Source organism: Botryllus schlosseri, chromosome 6 (assembly GCF_051294905.1).
Source record: "Botryllus schlosseri isolate E-star chromosome 6, Bs_hap1, whole genome shotgun sequence".
In the NCBI taxonomy this organism is placed as follows: Eukaryota; Metazoa; Chordata; class Ascidiacea; order Stolidobranchia; family Styelidae; genus Botryllus; species Botryllus schlosseri.
The window spans coordinates 22,209,392-22,234,600 of record NC_137241.1 but is presented as its reverse complement, the minus strand read 5'-3'; the positions used below and the strand labels follow the sequence as shown (position 1 = coordinate 22,234,600).

At 42.2% G+C, this 25,209-nt stretch overlaps 1 protein-coding gene and 1 long non-coding RNA gene across 3 annotated transcripts; one reads left to right on the top strand and one right to left on the bottom strand.

Moving 5' to 3' along the window:
- Positions 1-540: 540 nt before the first annotated feature.
- On the bottom strand, positions 541-18,921 carry LOC145441551 (BTB/POZ domain-containing protein KCTD9-like). Of its 2 annotated transcripts, XM_080319438.1 has the most exons (12): positions 18,595-18,913; positions 16,757-16,878; positions 16,343-16,398; positions 12,794-12,863; positions 12,668-12,726; positions 10,301-10,429; positions 9,017-9,084; positions 8,705-8,800; positions 5,847-5,996; positions 4,489-4,594; positions 2,760-2,893; positions 691-884 (listed from the first exon to the last, which is right to left on the bottom strand). In XM_080319438.1, the coding sequence occupies exons 1-12, from the start codon at positions 18,643-18,645 to the stop codon at positions 768-770; spliced, it is 1,158 nt and encodes a 385-aa protein (XP_080175564.1). In that variant the 5' UTR covers positions 18,646-18,913; the 3' UTR covers positions 691-767. The 2 variants fall into 2 exon arrangements, with proteins under 2 accessions (XP_080175565.1, XP_080175564.1); XM_080319439.1 differs by lacking the exon at positions 2,760-2,893 and having other exon boundaries at positions 541-884; positions 18,595-18,921.
- LOC145441554 (uncharacterized) lies at positions 2,892-3,863 on the top strand. The gene is made up of 2 exons (XR_013915851.1): positions 2,892-3,076; positions 3,147-3,863. It is a non-coding gene; the product is annotated as an uncharacterized LOC145441554 (long non-coding RNA).
- Positions 18,922-25,209: the final 6,288 nt, after the last annotated feature.

Sequence of the window (25,209 nt, the reverse complement as noted above, 5' to 3'; positions counted from 1 at the left end):
GGTATAGACAGGTTATATCATGGCTATTTATAAGATGTTTCGTGGCTAGCGCAATCTGCGGATGGGATATATGCTCAGTGCTCACCGACCTTCATACTAGAAAATTATGCCCCTAAAAACAATTATTACGCGCACATTTATGGTTTGACATCGAAAAGACGCAATACCATTATTTTGAAAATAACGTAACACCTCAGGGTACCGGTTGTATACATTCTGTGCGGCAAGGATACAACACAACTGCACAAACAAATTCGAGTGTTCTGTGTGTGTGCAGTTCGTAAAAATCGTATCGGCCAGATGTCTGAAAATCGAATTCGGCAACTGACCTTTCAACTAACTTAAGCTACGATGCCTTCGGCTGAACATTTAACCCTAGATCAAAGTGATTTAGTGCACGTTGACGCAGTATCCACCTGCCGGCAGCGTGAACCATAGCAAGAAGTGTATCTGTACGTGTATCGTAGTTAGATGCAGTATTTCCGATGATTTCACGCCGGTAATAACATATATCTTTAATAAACCTGGCGTAAGCACACACAATTTCGGCGAATGCGTTACTTCCGTGACGTTACCATAAAAAAGTCGCTTTCAGCAAAATGGCGAGCCCTACTGCAGGATGCTTATCTCTCGCCACCTAACGACTGTCTCGAATCACAAGCACACACAATATAGAAAACTCTGAACAAGTACAATGTACATGAAGATCTGTAATAATATGAAGATACGGAAAACGAGCGCGCTACAGAAAACAAATTTAGACCGCGTCATGGTACAGTCTGTGTCATATGCAGCGGCGTGAGCATCTCCTCGAATTTGGTGCCTTTCACGTTGCATCCCCGAAGATTGGCTTCGAACAGATCGCAGCCGGACAAGTCGCAGTTCTAAGTGATAAAGAGAAATATTCTGAGCACAGCACTTCGTCTGGACAACGCAAAATGCCACCGAACCGATATACAGAGACGGAGCGTTTGACTGCTTTCAAGATCAAATAACGAGGGAAAACGCGAGCTGAGAGCCGTTTGACTTATGAAGATTATAAATACGACATAATTGACGCAAATTATACAGCACAAGGCGACTAACTATCGACATAAAACGAATTTCAGCTACACGAAACTTACGATGGACGCGTGCGTTTATATAGCTCAGTGGTTCAGACCCGGAAGATGACACGGGCGAGCAACTAAATCATGTCATCGCGAATGTGACGTCACAAACCACTAAATTCGGTTGTCATTTTAGCCTAGCGTGAGCTTCGCCTATGGCCTATTCCCGCAAGGCTAAGGTAATCGCGTGGTGTTCGGTAGCCGACATCGATTTTTTTTTATTCATTATCTTCCACGACATCAATTATTAGCGATGGCTGGGGCTGGGTTAATGCGGATTCTCGCCAGGATGCAAAAACTTGCAATAACTTCTGGTCGCATGATTCGCAGTAACGATCGCGTCGGCATAATCTTTCGGCAGCAATACATAGTAAGTAAGATTAATTGATAACGCGCCAGGCGTTTCGAATCGCAAACGGTCTGGTCCGTAGCGCTGCGAGGAAAAAGCACGGGTTCACAGCAATAATCTTCCCATCGCAAAGATGGAAGCACTCGAGCCTCGCCTGTCGGCTCCCGAGATCGCTGGTAATTTACGGGCTCTATCATCTCATTAGCCTCGTTCGTCTTTTCCAGTCGAGCGCGCGCCACATTAATGCAGTCAGCTTGCGTCGTCCTTGTATCAACAGCGCGTCGATTAGTGTTACACCCGGGATACGCGGACGCTCAAAACACATACCGGATTTAATGAGTAATGCGCCTCTACTCAAACCGGGATTAACGGGACGACATCAGATGCTAAAGTGTCGGAACTGTTTTTGCAACAATTTACATCGCCGGCGTGTAGCGAAAAGCGTAGGGCTTGAAGTGATGGCGGCTGTACAAGTCTACATGTGACGCTAATTTTGATCCGGTAATCCCATTAAATTTGGCAGCGACACTTAATACGCCGCCGTGTTCTTATCAGAAGCGGGTCCGGCACCGGGCCTTGAGTGGTCCCCCGAACACGGCACCCTTTCGCAAACACGCAGAAATGACAACGCCGTCCGGGAACGCGCTATCGAGCCCCCGAAAGTGTGACTCACCCCGATGAATAATCCTTATCAATCCCGAGCGCTCGACGGCAACAAAGCGCAAGGGTCCAACGGCAAATCTGTCTTGCGCGTAACGATAGCTAACAGAGGATAGATCGGTTGGGACGCGATTCGATTTCTCACCCGAGCGGCCATGCGCAAAGCGCCGCGCATTATCTATCAAGACAAGCCAAAGACAGGACGTGACGTGACGTCGCAGAATCCATTTTACAGTAAAGGAACTGGATCGAGCGCTACGGAAACGGAAAGACAGCGGCTATTTTCAGCAGCGCTCGTCATTTTGCTGTAACGGCCGGCGCGATTAACCTTTCCCGTGCAACCGGCCTTTGACGATATTGCATCTGTGTTTACGGCAAAACACGCGCCGGAATACGCGAGATAGAGTAGGGCGCGCGGGGCGAGCATCGGGGTCGCGAGAGCAATTATCCTGTCGCTCGAAACTGCGATTTCAATCGCGAGAACCGGCCAAGTGGAAATCCCGACTACTTATCGAACGCCAGCACCGTGAGAGCGCGAGCTTGACAAGCCAGTCCCAGATATTACGCGACGTTTTCGGGTCGCCACTTTGTTTTGGGTTAGGCCCCCACGAAAAATATCGCGAGAAAACGACGAAACTCACTTCCAAATCGGTGCCGGCCAGCACCGCGCCTCGCAGGTTGCAGTTTTTCAGGTTTGAATTTTTCAGCGTGGCTACGCGCAGGTTGGCACCGGCCATCAGGCTGCCTTCGAAATTGACGCCTTTCATGTTGGCACCTGTCGAAAACGAGATTAGCGCGGCCGCGGCTGTTTGTTGGCGCAACACGGCGGAACGCGCGCAGTTACAAAGTAGCCGCTCGATCGCCGAAAAGTGCTGGTAAACAAATTAGCGTGGCCGCAACGGGAGAGACGGCCCTTTCTGCGGTCGGGGTTGTGAAATGTGGTGGCTGCTCGATTCACGTTCAGCGTTCCCTATTAGCCCGTTCTGATGCCATATTTCCAAATTTTAAGTCCATTTTAAGCTGTTGAGCACCATGATATTAATTTGGCACATTGGTACTATTTTGGAGAGGCGCCCAGTATCGAAGAATTTCTACATTTTCCAGTAGTCAAGTAGTTTTTTCCCTGCTTGCACTACTTCCATAAATGGTTTTGATTTTACACTATTTTGTACTACTTCTACTTGACCGTTTCCAGTTTTTCAGTCAAACCAAGCGTATAGAATACTTCTTTCTTTACTTCGAAATCGCTAGTTCTAATCGGGCCAAAATTATTGACATTACTTCTACGAGAGTACCAACGATGACTATATACCTTGACCTTCTTCTCTATTTTGGCACTTTCAGTCTTTTACAACAATCACAGTGAGAACTTGTTTCGGGCTCATATCAGATGAGTAGCGGGTGCTCCAAGGGAATTTGGCTGTCGTATTTAAGGATATTGAGAAATATTACAGTACGTCTCTTTCGGTTCTTCCGCGTGACGGAACAGAGAAATGTGGATGGGGCTGCTTCAACTCAACCACCGAATACGAAGACATTATTGAATTCCCCCAGATGCAAGCTTTTTCCTGAAGCCTATTCCGGGGGGTAATTGAACTGCTAGAACTCATTTTCTATATATAGAGCAGTGGTTCCCAAATTGTGGTATACGCGGGAGCATCTCAAGTGTTACACGCCTGTAGCTTCAGCGAACCTACAAATTTCTGTATTGAAAAATAAAATATGCAGATTTGCTTTGCATGCAATTACCGCTGGGTCTACCGAAACTAGATTTTTCAAGTGACGCAGGGGGGCTTCATGTTCCCAGTTACAGAGAATCTTAAATGTAGTAAAAATGACGGGATGGCACAAACAATCTAGTATGTTCAATTGATCGCGGTTCAATCAAGGCACGTGGTTGAAATTAATTAGTCAAGCAACCGCGGGAGAGATCTTCATACTATTAAAAGCTCATAACGCTTATTTTATATGTCGCAAGAACTGCGCTTTGCGCAATTTGCTATATGGAGATTATTAATTATCAACAATTTCAAAAGATTTCGCACAAAATCTTTTCTTCGCAGCAAACCATTTGTGCCAAACTGATCTTGATACCATTAGCTTGTGATCAAGCTAAAAAGAATGGCCCGTCAGCTCTTTCGAGTCAATTGCCTGCGTTCCAGTCGATAAAACGAGGTGGTACGTGAGCTCAGTAAAAAATACTCGAACTGGTACGCGCATACAACAAGTGTGGTAAGCACTGATACAGAGGGATATTTTATTCATTAACATTGACTTGATGCCGTTGCAGTCAATCTGGAATTATTTTACGAATGATTTGACATCTAGAGTCATTAGTTTACAACCTTGCGCACAGTGCTCAGCGCTCACCTTCCATGTTCGCTTTCAAGCCGGACGGGTCGTCGAAATTGCAACCTTTCATAGACGCGCCCTCCGCGTTGCAGCACAGCATCTTCACGCCTTGCACGTTCGCGCCCTTTCGAGGCGAGCGAAGTGGATTAGATATAATCGGGTATTGCGCCCGCGACAATGAGGCGCTCGCGCGACTAGACCACGGACAAGGATTGACCCCGGGACTGCAATCGCTTTTGTGCTTGCACCACTCAAAGTGTTTTACAGAGGTGGATAGCAATGAAGTATTATACTTTTTCTCAGTTACCCAAGTCGATTTTGCGACCTTGCGCTACTTGGGTGGTTATAATTCTGGACTACTTCCGCTTGACCGAGTCCAAGTAATTGAGTGGGGGGTCGAGGTCCGCGTCCAAGTCATTATGTTCAATGTTCAGTTTTCAGTTCGATCAGGTTCAACACACTTTTTCAACTTTGATCTAGTGCTATTAAATGGCTCACATTCATAATATAGTAATGTTCCTTAGTCTTAACAGTTTCTGGCCGTAATTTCCAAGTATCAGGACTGATAGACGAACTTTACTATTCTTCGAAGTTACAATGAACTGTCCGTCTTGGCCGTTCTAGTCTAGAGCCATGCGCAATGACTCGAGTAGAAGTCGAGTCGATACACATTTCACACATTTGAAAAAATGACTAGAGTCAAGTCGAGTCGCGATTTCATGGTCGAGTCGAGTCATGACTCGAGTCATTACAACCCTGTAATGTCGATTTTGAAAAGTAGTAGTTTCGGGATGACTTTGTATCACTTTCGCGTGTAAAATGCTCACAAAAACATACTTTTCGAAACTACTTGAGTACTCCCGGACCGTTCATTTTCGACATGCACTCAAGTAGTCTCGATACGTCATGAACATCGTCACTTATACTTGTACTTGATTGATATTTCATTGTTTTACTTCTACTTGAGAATCAACGGTGAGTATACTTTGAACACCTCCTGCTGTTATGGCTATCTTTATTCCTATGTAAGTCAAGAAGTTCACTTCCGCTTCTTGGCGGATCTCTTATGATTGAGAAAAGCGAAATTCGTTGATGGATTTTCATTGAACTCATTCGCCATCGTAAATCGGTGCAGCGTGCATAATCATGTTAGCGGCTGAAATACCAGCGCTCGTGACGTAATCAAAAGCAGCACCGGCCTAATTATCCGTCTCGTTAGCAGAATGCAAAGCAACAAATGAAGTGATGTATGCCTCGTATTAAATCGTGGCCTGTTGTTACACAGTGTGTTATTGCGAAACGATTTTCGAAATTTCTGGTAACGCACCCCTTTTAGTCGCACGGCTACTATACTAGTCTGAACTCGCAGCACTTACATCCATAACAGCGTGCGTCAAGTTGGCCCGTTCGAAAGAGCACGAGTTCAGGTTGGCCTTCGTCAAATCACACCCGCTCAAGTTGGCGAGCTTGAAGTTGATGTAACGGAGATCAAGGCGCGAAAGATCGGCCCCGGAAAAGTTCATGCCCTGGGAACACATGCGCGGTTAGAAGGAATCTAAGCTTCGAAAACTGGGTTGCAAGGTTTGAGATGACGAATTCCAGTCAATTTTGTGAGTATGTAGCCAGGTAATGACCCAATTGGGCGCTGCAATAACATGGGTTACGGGAATCAGTCTTGAGAATTAAATATCTGTCGACTGCTTTGCCCTGCTCTAGGCGGGTGGAACATAGCTGTATTTACCAGAGATCCACTATGGCGAAGTGCGTAAATCATGCCATTGAAACTTTCTGGCACAAAATTTTGCTGTCATACCCATTGGTGAAGAATCAAATAAGCTAATCCTTATGGAGATCTAACCTAGAGGTGCAGTCACGGACGTGGGTTATGTTAACGTGTATCACATTGAAAACAGATCCAACCCACCCCTGGGAATATATCTTCATTAAGAACTGGTGTATTTGTCTCGTTTGCACCAGGGTGGTAGTTGGCGAAATAAGATCTTCGTCTACAATATGGAGATTGTTTGCGTAGACTTGTGACACGAGACAAAGTCATACTCACCCACTCGACAGCTCAAGTGCGAACGCGATCCGCGAATAACAACACCGCAATAAATCGCGTGCTATACGCAACTCCGTCTGTGCGCGGTCGGCGGAGTCACATTTTTGCGGTCGCGCTTCTAAGCAGCGCCAGCATAATGCACTCTAAGTGGCGTTGGAACAACGACTCGAAAACAAGCCGGCCAAAGTCGGGGGGCGCGCGCTGTATAATTTCATAATTACGCCGTCCCATAAAAAGCTTTTAGTAACAAGGCTCCGATTGGGAATGAGAGTCGAAGCTCTCGACTGAAGACAATATCCATCACGAGCGGGCGAATCCGCGATGATACGCTGAAGGGAACGGGCCATCCATCATAATTTCCAGTCGGCGATATACATCAAACGGGAACCCTACGCAAGAGACAGAAACGCAAATCTATCCGAGCGCTAAAAATGAAACATGAGATCACGGCTAAGGATACGCGATTACATTTCCCGGCCGGAGCGCAGGTGCGCAGCTTTCGGAAATGCGCTGTTTGCACGGAGAGATTACCTGCGCCCGCTGGTCGCGTCGAAACGGATTGGGTATAGTTGATTGCCGCGGATTTAGAGACGGGTTATGTATGAGACTACGCAAAATCGAATACCCATGTGATTCGATTACGAATCGAGTAATTGGCTTGGAGTCGAGTCCAGGATTCACGTATCAGTCATAATAACGTCATGAGAGTATGGCTGATGCGAGAAGTTCAAATACGTAACTTTTATGCGACCACAACGAAGAAAATGCCAGTTAAGGAAATTTGGCATTTTTTCGGCCCGGCCTATTTCGTTGCACCTTCCGACAATGCTACTGCGGGTTGACACCGACTTCACAAAAATGTTTTCCAACTAAAGCTTTGTACTGCGTGTTTTGGATGCCGTGATACGACCAATCGAGGTATGAAGGCTTCATCCGTGGTAAAAAATATCGAAACTATAATTCTCGTTGATAAGATAGCTCTTAATGGTTAGCGGCGTATGGTACAGTACGTAAAAAAATGTATCTCACCAGACAACTCCAATCATTAAAATTTATGCGCGATTCGCATGCGAATTCTCGAATCATAGTGCACAGTCTTACAGTTTCGTAAAGGTTGATTTTGAAAACCCTGGTTGTCGTGTAAGAGCGGAATGCAGTGCGGCCGGTTTGTCATCGCGTGATCGTTCGTTGTTATTCAACGTTCTGTCTACATAACTCCGCCGTAACAAAGGACGGGTCACTTTTCGGGTGCCTGCGAGCGAATTTGTTTTCTTTTCGAAACAAGTACATCGCGGCGTCATAACTGAAATCCAATCAATTCCGGGATTTTACCTATCGCTAAGCTCGATCGACATTTTCCCGTGATTACACATTCCGCCGTCAAAATGCAAACGAACTATCCCCTTTTTCAAAATAGCCATACCCCTCACAATTACCGATAGGCAACAAAATCCACAACGCATGTATGCCAACGGGAGGAATTTTTGATCAAGCTGAAACTAAGCACTGAGCAATACGCTGACGGTCTGTGTGCATTTTATATTGTGCTTGGTTATGTGATGTCATGAATGGTTATATGCAATGTAGTTCTACGCTAAATTCCTCATGTGCCAACGATTACGCGTGATGAGTTTCATCTCGAAAAGCCCACGTTTAAATATATATTCGCTATGAGTGTATTGCTAAAATGTGTATTAAAGTTTTGTATACCCCGAAAAGTCTCTTCGATGGGCAAAACAGGGGACGCGGTTTTGACGTAAAAGTAACATGCAAATATCGGCGGTTAGTAACGCGGGAAAAACACGGCAACCGTTGCCGATTGGTCAGGGTTGTTTATCGGACCCCGTCTCCAGCATTTCAGGGTCATGGTTGCGTGTCCTGACCCCCGAGAACGTGTTAATCTGTGTTATATTCTGTTACTTTTCATTCAGTGCGCATGACTCTTGTTTGCATGTTCCAGGCCATGGTCAAGGTGGGTGTCTGATTTAAAGACTACTCCTTGTCGTTTCGAGACCTTCCATCTCTTCCTGGTGTCGCAGTCTTGCGGTGTTTTGAACCAATACAAATAACAATAAACGAATGTAAAAAGCGACTGATCTGTCACCGAAACCCCATTAACAGCATAACGGGGCCCGTTCTTTTTTGTCACAAACCAGCAGAAAACCAAATTACTTGAAATCGAAGTTCGCAATTGGTTTGATTCACCAACAGAGCTCCGATGACTTCTCTCCTAGTTAGCGGCGTGTGATCCGTCTTTGGCTGGTACTCCTGTCGAAAAAGACATATCACAATTCGCGACACCATGGGACAGTCCAATCCCGAAAGATCCCACACCCGTGACTCAGCCCATCCGGACCAAAGTCACGAATGGTAAACAAGCCAACCCCGCAACTCTCCAGCGGGCGGCGCAAATTTGTGACCATATACAAAGTCGCTTTTATCTTTCCTGTCGTAATCAGAAAAAGGAAAAGGTCGTGGACCTACTTCAACCAAAGTCTCCAGTTTTTCCATCAGGCTGTCCAAACCGAAGAATCTGGCCTCCTCCAAAACACCTAAATTGGAAATTGGAAATTGGCATTCTTTTTTCATCCGCCAATTCGTTTCCAACCTGAGTCGACTCAACCCCGGCTCGGGTTTCGCCCGTAAATCACCGCGCCAAGCACCCGCACAATGAAGCCCGTTGTTGCCATAACAACCACGGCAATTAGAAATTTCCTCCGGCCGCGCGCTTTCTCACGAAAATTACGGGCCCCGGGCGGCACGCGGTTATCTCGCATCGCGGGTTAAACGCACAAAAGCGCATGACGGACCGCGGAATTTGTGTGCGCGCCGCATTAACCCATCGCACGAAACATTTATCGGAGATTGGATTACCCCCGTGCTCACCCGCTCGGAAAACGCTGCCCCCGTAAGTCGCATTCCGATCGGGCGCGCGCCTTTTCGGCGAAGATTTTTAATGAGCAAGAAAAAATTCCGTCACGAAATTTATTGCGCCCGCGAAAAGCGCTCGCAATCTACCTGCGCGCGCAGGGCCACGTCATCGCCGGCGTGACGTATCATAATTGCTTGTTACCAAGCGCCGGGATCTGTTATGAAAACCGAGCGCGCAAACACAATTACATGCATGCAACAACATTATCGGGCGGGCGTTTACTTTAAACAAATGTTGTGTTTGGCCAAAAACGAGGACCCCCGCCGATGCCCACGCCGCTTATTGACAATAAACAATTGTCTGACAGCGTCTAAGCCCAAGATAGGCCTCTTAGTTATGCAGCATCAAGGAAACGCGCTATACGCTGTGTTGTAGCGAGGCTAGCCTCGGCCGGGGATAATTACAAAACAGTTGATTATAACACCCAAAGCAATTAAATCTGTACCAGAGTCAACAAGGTAAGAACCGGGTAAATAAGCTATTAGTTATTGGAATAATAGGGCGTGATGAATTATACGAGCTTTGTTGTGGATTCGCTTGTGAGGTGAGCGTGCGACAACTCGAAATCTACCGTTTAAAAACGTGACGCGATACTTCAATAGGACACTATCGCCAAATATATAGCGACTTGACAGCGGAACAGACTATGAAATCAATGGTCTCTATCATAGCCTTCTTAGAAAGCAAAACCAGGATCGAAAGCACCTCTTTTATAAGCAAATCAGGATGTCTATTAGTCAAGGTGCTTAAATTACCGTAATAGCGTTATACTTCATCAACCGATGGTTTGTTTGGAAAAACTGGTTTCAGTAGGAGCAAACAAGGATGAAAATCACCTCTCGGATTCACGCTGGGTCCTATGATCAGCTGTCGGTGCCGCAGGTATCCGAGTATGACTTCGAAATATTCCGGAGATCTGTCGAGCAGGTAGGCTCCGGACCGGTCTATCGTGTTCTCCCATCGGTCTAAATCAGCGGGCAAAATATAAATGCCGAATCGAAACAGTTCAATTTGCTGCCGGCGACATGTAGGAGCGGCTGCACAAATGGATGTAATGTAAGATGAAACGACGACCAAGTTATTTTACAACGCTCAATAACAATTTGACAAGTCATTGTCTAATCAGGGGCGAATTATTTTTGTTTCTGTAATCATTTCAGCTTTGTGATAGTGGGATGTGCGGAGGCGACTCAATACCACCACCTTCCGGAATATAATGCATGCATATGAGTCGTGTCGAAGATTCCGAAGCAAATAACTTCACCCGGGTTACTGCCGTTCGAAGCAAGCCCGAGTCGCTATAAGGGCATTGCGAATTCAACGTTACGACTTTAGGTTTACACCAACGGTTGACGATACCGAGTATTGACCGTGATTGTAATAAATGTGCGAAGCCAGTTGTGGTTAGGGTTGCATTTAAAACAAAAATCAATTTAGAACAAACAAGGCCCTTGTTTAAAACATGATTTTTATTGTGTTTTTTTAAGCCACGACGTCACGAATATTCAATTGTGACGCCATAGGGGATTGGCATTGACAATTCTAAATATAGGGTAAATATAGCTCCTTTGACGAAATGTCTACGTGCTACAGCTGCTGAACCGACTATTTTGAGGGTTCCAACCACTCCATATTTTATACGTGGGCTAAATCGGGTGGTAATCGTCCATAGGCTCATACAACATGTTTTTGGGAGTGTTTGCACAATTATACCGAATACCACATCTGTGTTTTAAACAACCATTTGCTTTAAATGCAACCCTAGATGTGGTATTCGGCACCGACAGTTGTCAGAGGGGGAACATGAGGTAAAACTAATATTCGAAGCATCGCAAGCTACTCAGCCTACGCAGTTGCGCGGACTGCATTGAAAAGTTTAAAGTCTTGGAGCCGTGTAGTCGTAAATTACTTTTCAAACTACTTACTGGGCAACGCTGCCGGTTTCTAGTACTCTGCATATGTGGCCAGAAACGAGTTTACTTATACCTTTTCGGAGTACTATAATTGTGGGTTTACCTACTTATAAAGTTTTTTGGTAAAACTACAAACTTCTTAGACTTTGGATTTTGTAACGAAGAAAGTTGTTACCGGTTATGCTCCCACCGCTTTTGTGAGCAAAATTGTCTAGGCAATCGAGCGAAAGTATCCTGTATCACGGAATGTGTATATTTTCGAAAATCACGCCTGTTTGTATAGTGTCCTTAGTCGTTTTGCGTTAGTGGCGCCGATAAACAGTGAAATTTCGAAAGTGGCCGCCTCCTGCCAGAAGCATGCGATCCGTCGAGCGAATCTACTATTTTTAACCTACTCGAGTACTCTACAGATCTTCGTCTCCAACTTCTACCTAAAACAGTTTTACCATGTCTTTGGAATGCTACTTCTGACTCAATTTTTCTACTTTCACCTGAGTAGCACTTCTCAGAATTCATTGACCGCCCCTTGTGCGCCATGTACTTTCAGCCTGTATTGGAAAAATCCGCTTCTACTACCGTCTCCGCATAATTTTACGGTAATAGTTCCCCCTCAGCACCATCGGTGACTTCTTTGAACATGAACAGTACGAAATATGACATTCGGACATCGGAAAGAGTGGAAGGCTACAGGGGGCATCGTCGTGCCGAAATAATATAACGTGTCATCGGGTTTGCGACTGAACATAATGAAACAATAGCGTCTCGCGTGTTCACGGAAATTTTCATCGCAACACAGTCACGCCCGGCGCCGAGACATTCGTGGACGCGGCTGACCCGCTTGACACCGGGCTAAACATTAATCAGAAAGATCACAACAGTATCGTAAATCACACACGACACATCCCTAGAATATCATATTCTAAATGAGGAAGCCTTTGTAAGTAAGAATAGAAAGTCGAATGCGTCCGATGTCAAGTTATCACAGTAATGAACTCGATGCAGTCGAACTCAAACGATCCCGCGGACTTGCTCCTATACCACGTCCTTTCCTTTCCCAACACAAAAAACTAGACGTGGCGATATCAAGATTACAAAACCGGAATGAAACTTCAAACCTACACAAATGCATTGCGGAGCGAGATACAATGGCGCCGAAAGCCGCGATTGACAGCCGATCGGAAAGGGAAACTCGAACAGAACAAAGCCGACCCAAATTCAATGGCGTCTAGTCACGTGACGCGGAGCGCGCGAAAAACGCAGCGGCCCGAGTTCACCGAGGTCGCAACTCACGTTTGGAGTCGAACATCTTCGCGAGCATGCTCTCGGGCTCCACGGCGACCAGCGTGCTCCTAAACAAAAACCAAGGCGGGTATTAACGGTCATGCAGAAATCGGCTGGAATCCGATTCGCAGATACTTGGCCGTGCAGAAGGTCCTGCCGCCGACGTTTAGTGTGATCCAGTCTTCGCAGCGGTCCGCGTCCGGATCTAAATGAAAGCGGCGGTCAAAGTAGCAGAGATGAGCGGATTTTAAATTCCCATGTCCTAATCCAATCCAAAGCTTCAAATCCTATTCCTTATCCAGAAATTTGTATATTTCAATCCTAATCCGATTCAAACTTAGAAATCCACTTAGAGAGCCTACGTCTTATGTCTATAATTCTGTAAAAAGAAATATACTCTAAATGAGTGACAAAGTACATGAAGTAACTGTGGTAGGACGTGAAACTTTGTCGCCGTTCGCCACAGGACATCAATCTCCCCGAAAATCCAATCCTAATCCATCGAAGATGAAAAAAAAAACTGAAATCCTTATCCAATCCAAATTTCGCAAACCCGGTTTTGCCAAATCCTATTTCTAGTGCACGCTCATCTCTGCAAAGTAGTAAGTTGATACTGAAGTATGGACGTAAATTTCTACATAATTACCATTAGACATAGCGGTTTCCAATGCGTATCAAAACGACTTCCATTGGAAATAGAAAATCAAACGTCCGAGAAGTACTCAAGTAGTTTCAAAGAGTAGATTCGGTCGCGAGGTCGGATACTTTCAACAATTAATCGGAGGTGACCGCTCTCGAAATTGCAGGGTGTACTCAGGACCATCGTTACACAAGTAATGATGCTACGAACAGGTGCAACCTTCGAATATGTATTACGTCACCGTGATACCGGAGCTATATCACACGGTACTTCTGACAATTTTGCTCATAAAAACGATGTTAACTGATCCCTGAACCACGTGTACAAATTAAGTAGTTTTGTTCGAGTACCAAGTATGAAAGTGGACTAATCAAACTCTCACCTTTGGCTACAAATCTAGTGATAAAATGAAAGAACGTGTTAAAAAGAGCAAAGGACACACTGAATTAGAAATAGCTTACGGATTTATTACAAGGTGATCAAACTATGAAGACGAAGAGGTATGTTACTGCAAACGTTACATGCGAAGTTTGTCTGTCAAAGGCCGATCCGCATGCCTCAAAACGCAGGCTAGTTTCACATCAGTGAAACCCACATTTGGTATGCAAGGTGAACGACTAACATGTGGACATACTCGAGAACGCTCCAGTTGGCGTGATTATATGGATTGCATCTGTTGCTGTGTTGCTTTGCTGTACCACAAGAATATTACGTGAGCTCTTATTGCAAGCACGCTCAAGATCCGTGCGTGAATCGTTCTCAGATGTGTTCCGGCTGTGCGTCTACTGCACGTCAGCGGGCACGGGAGAAATGGCGGGAAAGCTGGAAACGAACGACTTCTACGTATGCTTGGTTCAATCGTCGGTATAATATTCGCTAGATGGCAATATAGGACAAGTAGAGACACGGAGACAGTTTTATTGAACAATAATTGCAATCAAAGTTAGAAACATTTCGTAGCGATACGATGCTTAGCAGCTGCCGCGGGTCTTTTAATCAACTGCGTAATCAAATTATAAGGTCTTGGAGGTACAGATTGAACAATAATTGCAATCAAAGTTAGAAACATTTCGCAGCGATGCGATGCTTAGGAGCTGCCGCGGGTCTTTTAATCAACTGCGTAATCAAATATATTTTCGGCAATTATAAGTTCAGCGGGGCTACTGATGTAGTGATGAATCGAACAATGGGCGACAACATTGCACTTAAATTGGGCAATCGTTGCAAATGATCCCTGACCTGCGCCGCCAGTAATTGTTTCACGCCTCGGTTGTCTGCAGAGGCCCCGTTAAAATCACGACATTTCAATTTCCAATTTTCCCATGGAAACTGAACAGAAGCGATGGGAAAAACCCAAATATCAGGGTAATCTCAAAAAGGCAAGATACTAGTCCAACTGGTCCAGATTGCTTGGATCTAAGCAGAATCAGAAAGGGTAAATATACCATAACTAGGGCGGTTTTTTTTAGATGTCAAAATTTGTCAAAATTGTAGCGTTAGGTCAAGATTTGTCAAAATTGTTTATAAAGTCAAAATTGTTTTGACGTCTGCATTTCGTTTGTATCGTAGATTTTCCACTTTCGGTGAACTTATCATTCGATATTTTACAGATTGTAGCCTACTTTATAGGCCTACCGTTGTAAACGGCTAATTGTCTGCTCATTGTGAATCATAAATGGCCAAATAAAACAAATAGGTGGACATTAGGGCTCTTCAAAAATGACTTTTTTTGTCAAATCGCACTGGCTACGTGATAAAATTGTTAGGTTACCTAATTTAAGCCTACACACCAAATTTGGTTCAATTCTAACCAGTAGCCGCATTGCTACAGAAAAAGAAAGTTTCTATTTATTATATAAAAATAAATAACAAAAAATTTGAAAATTTTCTGTTCACCCTATGAAAGTGTTAGGTTGTCTATAGAAAAGATGTTCACCAAATTTGGTTGAATTCCAACCAGTACAAGCGGAGTTATTGCTGTCGAAAAATTCGGATTTGAATAAAATAGTATTTACGGTGGGCACCACTATAATAAATAATTAAATTAAAGAATTGGTCACCGTAAATACTATTTTATTCAAATCCGAATTTTTCGACGGCGATAACTCCGCTTCCACTGGTTGGAATTGAACCAAATTTGATGAACATAGTTTCTATAGACAACTCAACACTTTCATGGGGTGAACAGAAAATTTTCAAATTTTTTGTTATTTATTATTATATAATAAATAGAAACTTTCTTCTCCTGTAGCAATGCGGCTACTGGTTGGAATTGAACCAAATTTGGTGTGTAGGCTTAAATTAGGTAACCTAACAATTTTATCAAGTAGCCAGTGCGATTTGAGAAAAAAAGTCATTTTTGAAGAGCCCTAGTGGACATGGTGTTATGGCCAACGTACCGCAATATCCTAACTGAAGAAAGACTTCTTGGGCATAGCATCATTCTTATATTAAGAAGAGCGTGATGAAAAATTGTGATGTAGACAACATTGTCAGAATGAAGCAACACGGTGTGTCACCAGCAGTGTAGGCACAACTTGAGTGTTGTGAGCCAACAACTGCTGTTGAACGTCCTTGGCAAGGATCTTAGTAAGGACATGCACTTTCTACCCAATATTGTAGGAAAGTATACCTCGTGCTACAAAAAAATTATTATTTATTTCTACCATAATACGTATTGTAACCACTGGAATTCTTCATAGGGCCAGATTTCGTTGAAATATTGGTTTTTTCATGTAAAAAGTTGCCTGTTTCCAAGCCAAAAACGTTTTTACAGGCCAAACTACTTCGTTAGGACAGCCAGTTCCAACCAGAAATGAAAATAAGTGGTACATCTTTAACATTATGTTGGGAAAACACCTAATTTACATACGCTAGGTCAAAATTTGGTCAAAATTTTCCTTTTTTAGGTAAAAAAAAACGCCCTTACCATAACAGATGCCAATCAAAACTTGCCCGTTTGTAACGCTTGGTTGATTCCAGCATCAAATCAATCTATTGATTTTAGAGACAGAAATATAAGTATTAAGTATGGGCCTGCTTACCAGATTGCATCGACGATGAACGATGAGGTTTGGAAATGTATAATATCTCATTGTCCCTGAAAAATATTAGTTGAGTGAGGCCTTTAGAGGGATATAGAAGTCAATACCATTCAATTCGAAAACACTAAATAATATCATACATTCCATACCAACCACATCTTCAGAAAAATGGAAAATTTCACTAGTCCCCTTTTTTGGTCAATTTAATGTTAAAATTTAATTGTCATGCCAGCTGAATTTGAGCAGTTTAAAGAACTATGCTTCCAAAATAATAACAATGAAGATACTGCGACTAAAATCAATCATAAATATCGGTTGTGTGCGAGAATACCAACTTTCACAAGCTACATCGTAACGTCTCTGCTGTGGTCAGCTTTGAATATATTACACACATCTGTATTTCAACGCGAATACCTTATTACATCCACATCGGTGATCTCCGCACCATCGGTTGTGTAAAGACCGGACACTGACGCACCACACCATTTACCAATTGCAGCATATAAGTCTTCTACTTTTTGGTAAACTGGAAACACCTGAAAAACACCGGTACCGGTATAGGGTAAAGCCTAGAATATACTGGCGCTGACATGCAACTTATTGATCTATGTATGCTCCAGCTCAATATCACATTGTAAAAGATGGAATGTGCCAACTAAATCTGGAACAAATTCATTACTATATTAAAAAACAAGGGTTATCTCTTGCTATTTTCACACTTTACCCAATCAATTACGCCTGTTTCAGGCCACCTCAAATGGCACATACATGAGACAACATTGACCCAATATAAATTTCCCGGTTTTAGTCATGGCCATGGAGATGTGAAATAAAATTTCTGTAAATCATCCCGGTGAATCTGGTTACAACCAGATACGCAGCAAGGATGCATGCGAAATATTTGAGCTGGCAAATGCTTCTCGTAATTGAATCGTCTTGTTGTTCAAATGTATGACGTACAGAATTTATATGTGGCCAATTCTTTGAAAAGTCTATATCCATCACTCACACACACGGAGAGAGCATCTAACAATTGCAGTTTCAACAGTTTACAGGCCCCCTGAACCATCACAAGACATTTGAATAAAGTAAACACTATAACTTGTGTTGTGTCATTTTTCTACATTAGCTTGGATGCTAGATTCTTGGTTGAAGAAATTACGGGATTACGACCAAATCAATTTAATAGAGTAATGTTAAAACGAACAACTACCATTAGTAAACTCATCATTCACGGGAATGTTATTTCTAAATAAATAACAATAAAGTAATAGACATTCAGACATGTTTGCTATCATGTAATTGTAACGATAAATTTTGAATTACATCAAGTTAACTTGGTGGAGTATTCAATATGTATCCGTTTCTTTTTGCAGGCGAGCATTCACGCATTCTCATGCAGTCCACAGTGCAAATATATTCGCGGTTTCCCTGGGCCTAGATTCAAATGCTAATTGATGATTCCGCAGGCTGAGATTCTCAGTCCGATCTCCCCAGGCCAATGATATTGAATAACCGTATCGGCCTACCCAATCCATGGCCAATCGATCCATTCATTGGCCAAATTTTGGAGGAGGGTTGGTGCGATGATATGCAAAATAAGGTCAGTCACATGCGAAATACGGTCAGTCGCCACATGCAGATTGCAGAATAAGGTCAGTGGCATAAGAAAAAAGTAGGATTTGAAGTAAATATTTGGATTTATACGCGGACTGTTAATATTCTACATGCGACTCACCTCGTAATCGTACTAATCGTCTGATTACATTTTGTTGAAACATCTTCAGATTTAGGATATAGATGGGGAATGTCAATCATGAAACTACTATATAGGAAAGATATTTTGAATTTATTTTTCATAAGAAAAAAAGAATTGGATTTGTAATTGAAGTGTGGATTTGGAGTTATGCGCGGACTGATAATAATATTCTACATGCGACTGACTTCGTAATCAAGATAATCATGATTATCTTTTGATTGAAACATCTTAGGATTTAGGATATAGATAAGGAATTTCAATGTTGAAAGTAGGCTGCTATACAGGAAAGATATTTTGAATTTACTTTTCAATTTTCATAACAAAAAAGTTGGATTTGTAATAGAAGTATAGATTTGGATTTATGCGCGGACTGACCTTATTTTGCATGTCGCGACTGACCTTATTTTGCATGTGACTGACCTTATTTTGCATGTCATCGCACCAACCCTGTAGAAATTTTGCCATTGTAATGAATCAAATATTCAAAATGTACCTTTCCTTTGCTGCGAGAAGTGTCTTTAAAGATTTGTGCCCGCTTCATCATAAGTTTTCTCCGTTTCCAATACCACAACAATGGCGCAACAGTAACTGGTGACAGTTCTAGCGCTAGCCGCTAGGCCGTTAGCCCATCCCCATATACTTTCGACCGATCATGTCAATAAGCATAACTTCAAATTCATATATGAAGATAGGGCGAAGACAGAGGAATAAACAGTGATGATGATGGTGTGATATATCTAAAATTATGCCTTGATTTATTGCCTCAAGAACAATCCCTTAATATTCCATCTACAAAAACTCAAATCCGCCCTTTCCGAATCTCGTCTTCAATCCGCAATGTTATGTTTTGGTTTGCAAATGATCGGAGGATGTGTCAATCAAATTACTGAACCGTGAGAGAGAGAGAGAGAGAGAGAGATTTATTTCTTCGTCAACCGGAATATACAGAATGAGTATGAGTATGCAAAAGAAATACTCAAAACAAAAAAAAACACATACACAGTAATAATAGCGTGTAACTGGCTCTATAACGGTATAGAAGGGTGCCGGCGATCTTCATGTCAAGCCGGAACCTAGGAGATTAGAAACAAGTATATAGATACATAGTGGAGATGTGGTACCGAGGGATCAAAAATTGCAAAATGATCTCTGGCCCTCAAATCTTAAGCCGAGAATTGCATATCTTTTGCTGCCTCAACACTTCGATACAAGCTCTACCTATCGCGGACATTTACATGAATATCCGCCTTTTCAAAAAAATATTTATAAACGTTTAAAATTTGTTGCTCGAGCGTGTCATCGGTCCCCACCCGGTGGGTCCAAAGGCACACGACCATGGGACCTATGAGACATACGCTCAAAATCTCAAATTTGTTAACTTGTTTTGTTGTGTACTATAATATAAGCTACAGCAAACCAATGAAGAATGTTTCGTCGCGACCTTCAAGAATAAAATAGATTATATCAACTCAAATGTTGGCATAAAATCATGTTTTGATTTACACTCAAACCTACAAAATTAATGCCACATACATATTACCCGCAAATCGACATTTTGACTTTCAAATACCTCGTAATAGCGATAAAACACCACAGGTAACTATGATTTACAGCCTATATGTATGTAGGCGAGTTTCTGTTGTTAAGTGATTAGTTGGTCCATCTATTTTGCTTGAGTTGGCTATGGTACCATATAGGTCACCCGCCCCATAAATATTGTAATTGAATTGAAAATAGTCCACTCGAGGATGGTATTGATTCAAAAAATATGTGCCATTACATACCCTGATACAAGCCCTATACTTCACATCAAAAATTATGGCGGGTTTGTTAGTCTGAAAGGTGATACAGAAAAATGCAAATGTCGATCCAAATTTACTTTACACCCCCTAAAACGTAAATCATTCGTCACAGACCCAGTGTTGGGATGACTCGAGTCATGACTTGACTCGAGTCAGACTCGAGTCACCTTTTTCGTATGACTTGACTTGACTCGAGTCACTTTGCTAAAATGACTTGACTTGACTTGACTCGGCGTATCAGAAATGTGGATTGACTCGTGACTCGGAGCAAAATTCACGAGTCAATTTCAAGTCATCAAGTAATCGGTGCCGATAAATATCACTGTATCTTCCATATGTTCGGATTGTTCGCGAAACGCCTCCATTGTTCTCTCACAAATAAATTGAACGCAAATGAAGTGATCGAAGCTTACAGCTTACGTTGTCGTAAACTAGTATAGTAAAGAAATTTAATAGCAAAATGACTATTTCTGTTCTCTGTTCCAAACCTCATGTTTTATTTAAATAGAATTGGAATATAGTTTATATAGTCCTCAACCATTGGAGTAGGCTCGAATTGTATCATGTCAATTTGTAAAGGGGTATGTATTGCATCTTATCCATTCGGTTCTCTATTCTCTATTTCGCCTGGTAACTATAACTGAGGCTATGCAATTACTTACGTAGTTTGACAGTGCTACGAATATGTGAGCGATACAGCCCCTTCTTGCGTGTATATTTAGGTCTATATCCCTTCATCGGTTCAGAATAAATGACCACTCAATACGTATTTGAGACATCTAGCAAAATTCAATGATGTAATCATGCCTCATATTCCGAAAAGGCAACTTGACTTGAATTGTGACTTGACTCGTGACTTGACTCGAGTCACCTCCAAAAGTCGAGTGACTTGACTTGACTCGAGTCACCTTCAAAAATCGATTGACTTGACTTGACTCGAGTCAAAATGTGCAATGACTCGAATTGACTCGTGACTCGAAGGTAGTGACTTGATCCCAACACTGCACAGACCCCATAACTCACGCAGGTCGAATTTTTTTTTGCATGTGAGGAAATATTCTGCCAGCATGTAATTGTAGACAAATTTACGGAGTGTAATCATGGAATTATCATGGAGAATTTTTCAAGTATTTTCGGTCCCAGTGATCCATCGGTACCACATCTCCCCTACAATCATGCTTACTAGTTATGGTGGTTTGTAAAAAAACGAAAATAGAAAAACAGGATCGTGACAGGATCATTGAATCCGTTAATCATCATCATCATCATTATCATTGGTTTATTAGCAATTTCATCAGGTCAATACATCACAAAAATGCGATACAATGCGATACTTGATACGTTGATTTTACCCTGAAGATTTTTTGATTGAGTCGAGCTGAATATCTGGGGACATTCGAAATTATCAGATATATAGACGATATGAACACGATATTTTGAAGATATATTGCGTGTGCATTAAACCAGGGCTCTTCAACCTTTTGCGTCGTGGTACACCCTTTAACGTCTACTCGAAACTCGTACACCCCTGACCAGATAATTCGCTGATTGCGTATAGTAAGCCTTATCCGGGGGAGTTCAACCTCCTTGTTATTCACAGCCGTGCTTCGATTCCATTTATAGCATACGGCCGCATTCCGGCGGATACTCGTCATGGCCAATCTGGACGTCATAATTATGCTCTTGCTCAATGCTCATGTTAAGATTTGGTGTTCTAAACTTAGAAGATATGAGAAAGCTAGAAATTGCCAAGTTTATGTATCAGTTCCATTGCGGTCAATGTCCCTCAAATTTCAACGACTACTTCACCTCGGAGACAAAAGCGCACAAGTACAGCACACGCGCGTCATCGAAGAACAACTACCATATGATCAGGACTGAATACAAGAAAACGCATTGCTCTATCAAGTATGCCGGACCCCAAATGTGGAACAGCATCTCGCCGGCTATCCGACGGTCGTCGAGCATGTCCGCATTCAAGTCGAAATACAAGCAATTTCTTCTAAATTAATACTAGCCAGTCTTCAGGATTACCGGACCACGACCTAACATCGACCTCGCCCTCCGCCACATGCCACCTCATTTTGTCGCTTGCGTCTTATATTCTCTGCATTACTTTTCATTCAGTGTGCATGCCTCTTATTTCCTTCGCCTATAGGCTAAGGTGGGTGTCTGATCTTAATGGCTACTCCAAGTTGTTTCGACACCTTCCTTTCTTTTCATTGTATCGCAGTCTTGTGATGTTTTGAAACGATGAAAATATCAATAAACCTGATTGATTGATTGAATTGGCTACTGGGAAACTTCGCACCGCTGCGGGACTTGTGGTGTTCTGCGCCATCACAGATTTTTTGAGATATGCCTTGTGTATATAAGTTCTCGATCGTAGCAGCAGAACACCCCCGCAGGATTATTAAACCAATAAGAAGTCCATTACCAACGTTTAAATGAAGAGAAACTTTTGCTTATGATATCACCAAAAGAATGAAACCTACAGATTATCAGTACAGCTTGTATGAACACGATATTGCACATCCGGTCGACATGTTTTGAAGCATAAACTTGCCAGTTTATCGTGATAGCTATAGTCATCGGTCTACTTTTATTCGGACCTGGTGCACCCCTGTACACCCCATCCGAGTGGTACACCCTTTTAAAGTTTTGGTACACCCGAGGGTGTACGAAATACGCGGTTGAACAGTCAAGCATTAAACCATCAAACCATCGGCGCTAGAATTTTAATCTGCACAAAACACAATATGCTGTCGAAACGAACAACCAGGGTTGTAATGACTCGAGTCAGACTCAAGTCACGATTTTGTGATGACTCGACTTTACTCGAGTTATTTTCTCAAAATACGAAAATGACTCGACTCGACTCGAGTCAATCTGTGTATTGACTCGACTTGGACTCGAGTCATTGCGCATGACTCGAACCAAGTCATATGACTCGAGACTGAGACGGCCAAGATCGACATTTCATTGTAATTTCGAAGAACAGTTAGGTAACCACCATATTGGAATTTTGTCTATTGGTACTGGTATTTGAAAATGCGACCAAAAACTGTTAAAAGTGAGGGAAATCAATATATTATAAATTCGAACCATTCGATATCACAAAGCAGAGTTATAAAAGTGGGTTTAACAAGACTTTAACTGGAAACTGAGCAGTCGACATGATGACTTGGACTCGGAGCTTTGTGACTTGGTTACAACCCTGCGAGCAACTGCGGAATACCATACAACTATACAACAATCTCTATAATACAACATCTACCTCGGCCAACTAGCATTACTTCACTAGAGTTTTGTTCTACATAACAAGGTCCGGCTGTTTTTCTATTGACGCACCCTCGCTCTTTCATTCTCTCTCACGTATGCATACTTCGCCGCGTCTTTCGTTGGGCAGTAACTTCATCGTCTAAAGCACACGCTTATAGATCCTTTAAATAAATTATAAAATATCTGTATTTCATCAGCCTCGTTACTCTTCATTCACTGAGCCTACCCAGGATGACTGTGGATCGAGTAGGCCTATCGCAATATGAACTTATACAAAGATTTCTTGGATATACCCTGATGGAATCGAGGGCCACATTAAACCCTAGTGAGGTGCAATTTAAAACTGTAGCAATTTATGTGTATATCACTTTGAACATTATTGCTCAATTTTACCTTTTCGCAACTCAAAGCTATTGGCTTTCAGAGGTGGTCAAAGTAGTCAAGACAGCTACTCAAGTAGAAGTAGAAGTAGCGACGCACGAATCTACTCAAGTGCCAGTAGAAGTAGTTCTTTTAAAAGCAGCCTAAATCTACTTGAAGTAGAAGTAGAATTGACGGATTTTAAATCTACTCAAGTAAGTAAGTAGTTGTGAAAACGATCGTAATTCGTTCGCATAGACCAGTGATTTCCAACCGCGGCTCCAAGGTAGCCTTCTTGCCTTGCGACTCTGATTGACCCTTAAATATGCCACAAAAATATTATATATATATACGACAGTTGTTGTTTGTTTCTATGAATGGTTATAGTCAATTTATGTGTATGAATGTTAAAATGAGGGATATTAGTTATGTCTAAAGCCGTGAAAGGCCGCTTCTGAGAACCAGTAAAGAGAAAGAAAATAAGCCTACCCGTTAGAGAAGGATATATCTTGAGTTCTGCCGGTCATAGACCTTTATATATTTTATCTATTAAGAGTAAATTTCGACACAATTTTACTAACATCAAAATAACAGCTCAAACTCGAGCATTAAGTGCTAGAATATATGAAGAACTATCACATAGCGATATAGCCTATAGTATGGTGTAGAAATGTTATGTATTTTCAATTTCAGTTTATTTCAATGCATAGCACTCGCCAATCTACGTTTATCAATTCCAAAATAACCGACATAAATCTATAGAAGTCTATATGCAAGCTTTTGAATTAGCTGGATGGTGAGATCCAGAGGTAGGTTAGCTACCTTTATATTTTCCTAATAAGTAGCCTACTCGAGTGTTTTCAAGCCGTTCCATACGTACTCTGAAGCTTGAAATGTGGCTCAGACATCCAAAAAGGTTGGGAACCACTGGCATAGACTGTCAAATGCTGCAAATTGAGCTATGCAAAGGGTGCAGAGGTTGTTTCATATTGATGAATCCCAGGAGGTATAAATTTTCGAAATCATAAGCATTCGTCCGCATCATGGGATGAAAATGGTAACATTGATATGGGAATGCGATATTAATCCTTTGTTTACTCGAACACCCCGATTTAGAAACTATCATGGTATAGTGCCCTTCCCCATATTATAAAGCCCGTAGTTTGGTCGAAGAGCAACACGTAGTGGTGTCGGATACGGCGGTAACAATTTGCGCGATTAATAAACGTTAATAAAAAATCTGGCTGATCGTCAAAATGTCATATAGCGTAGTTTTATTTTCGGAAAATAGAGACGTTACTACACTTGCTTTTATACTTCAACATGCATGTTCTCGAGATGAAAGAACTGAAAATAATTAGAACTCAAAGTATGATACTGGGAATTAAGAGAAATATAAATACTACTTCTAAAAAAGCGGAAACATATTTCATATCTTTTGTCCAGAAAGTTTAAACTTTAAACAGTGGTCTGCTAAGACCAGAGGGGGAAAGTAACGAAGTACTTCTACTTTTTGAAGTACTTGAAGTAGATTTTTCCTACCCACACTACTATTTAAGTAGTTATGGTTTTAGACTACTTCTACTTCTACTTGACAGTTTTTAGTTTTGTAGGCAAAAATAAGCGTAGGATACCTACTTACTTACTTACTTGTGAACCACCAC

Excerpts from the sequence above, each read along its gene's own strand:
- LOC145441551 (XM_080319438.1), bottom strand. The coding sequence starts at position 18,645 with ATGATGAAGCGGGCACAAATCTTTAAAGACACTTCTCGCAGCAAAGGA. Across the intron at positions 16,399-16,756 it reads ACCGATGTGGATGTAATAAG|GGACAATGAGATATTATACA; the intron begins GTATTCGCGTTG and ends AATATTTTTCAG. Across the intron at positions 885-2,759 it reads TGGCCGGCACCGATTTGGAA|AACTGCGACTTGTCCGGCTG; the intron begins GTGAGTTTCGTC and ends TTTATCACTTAG.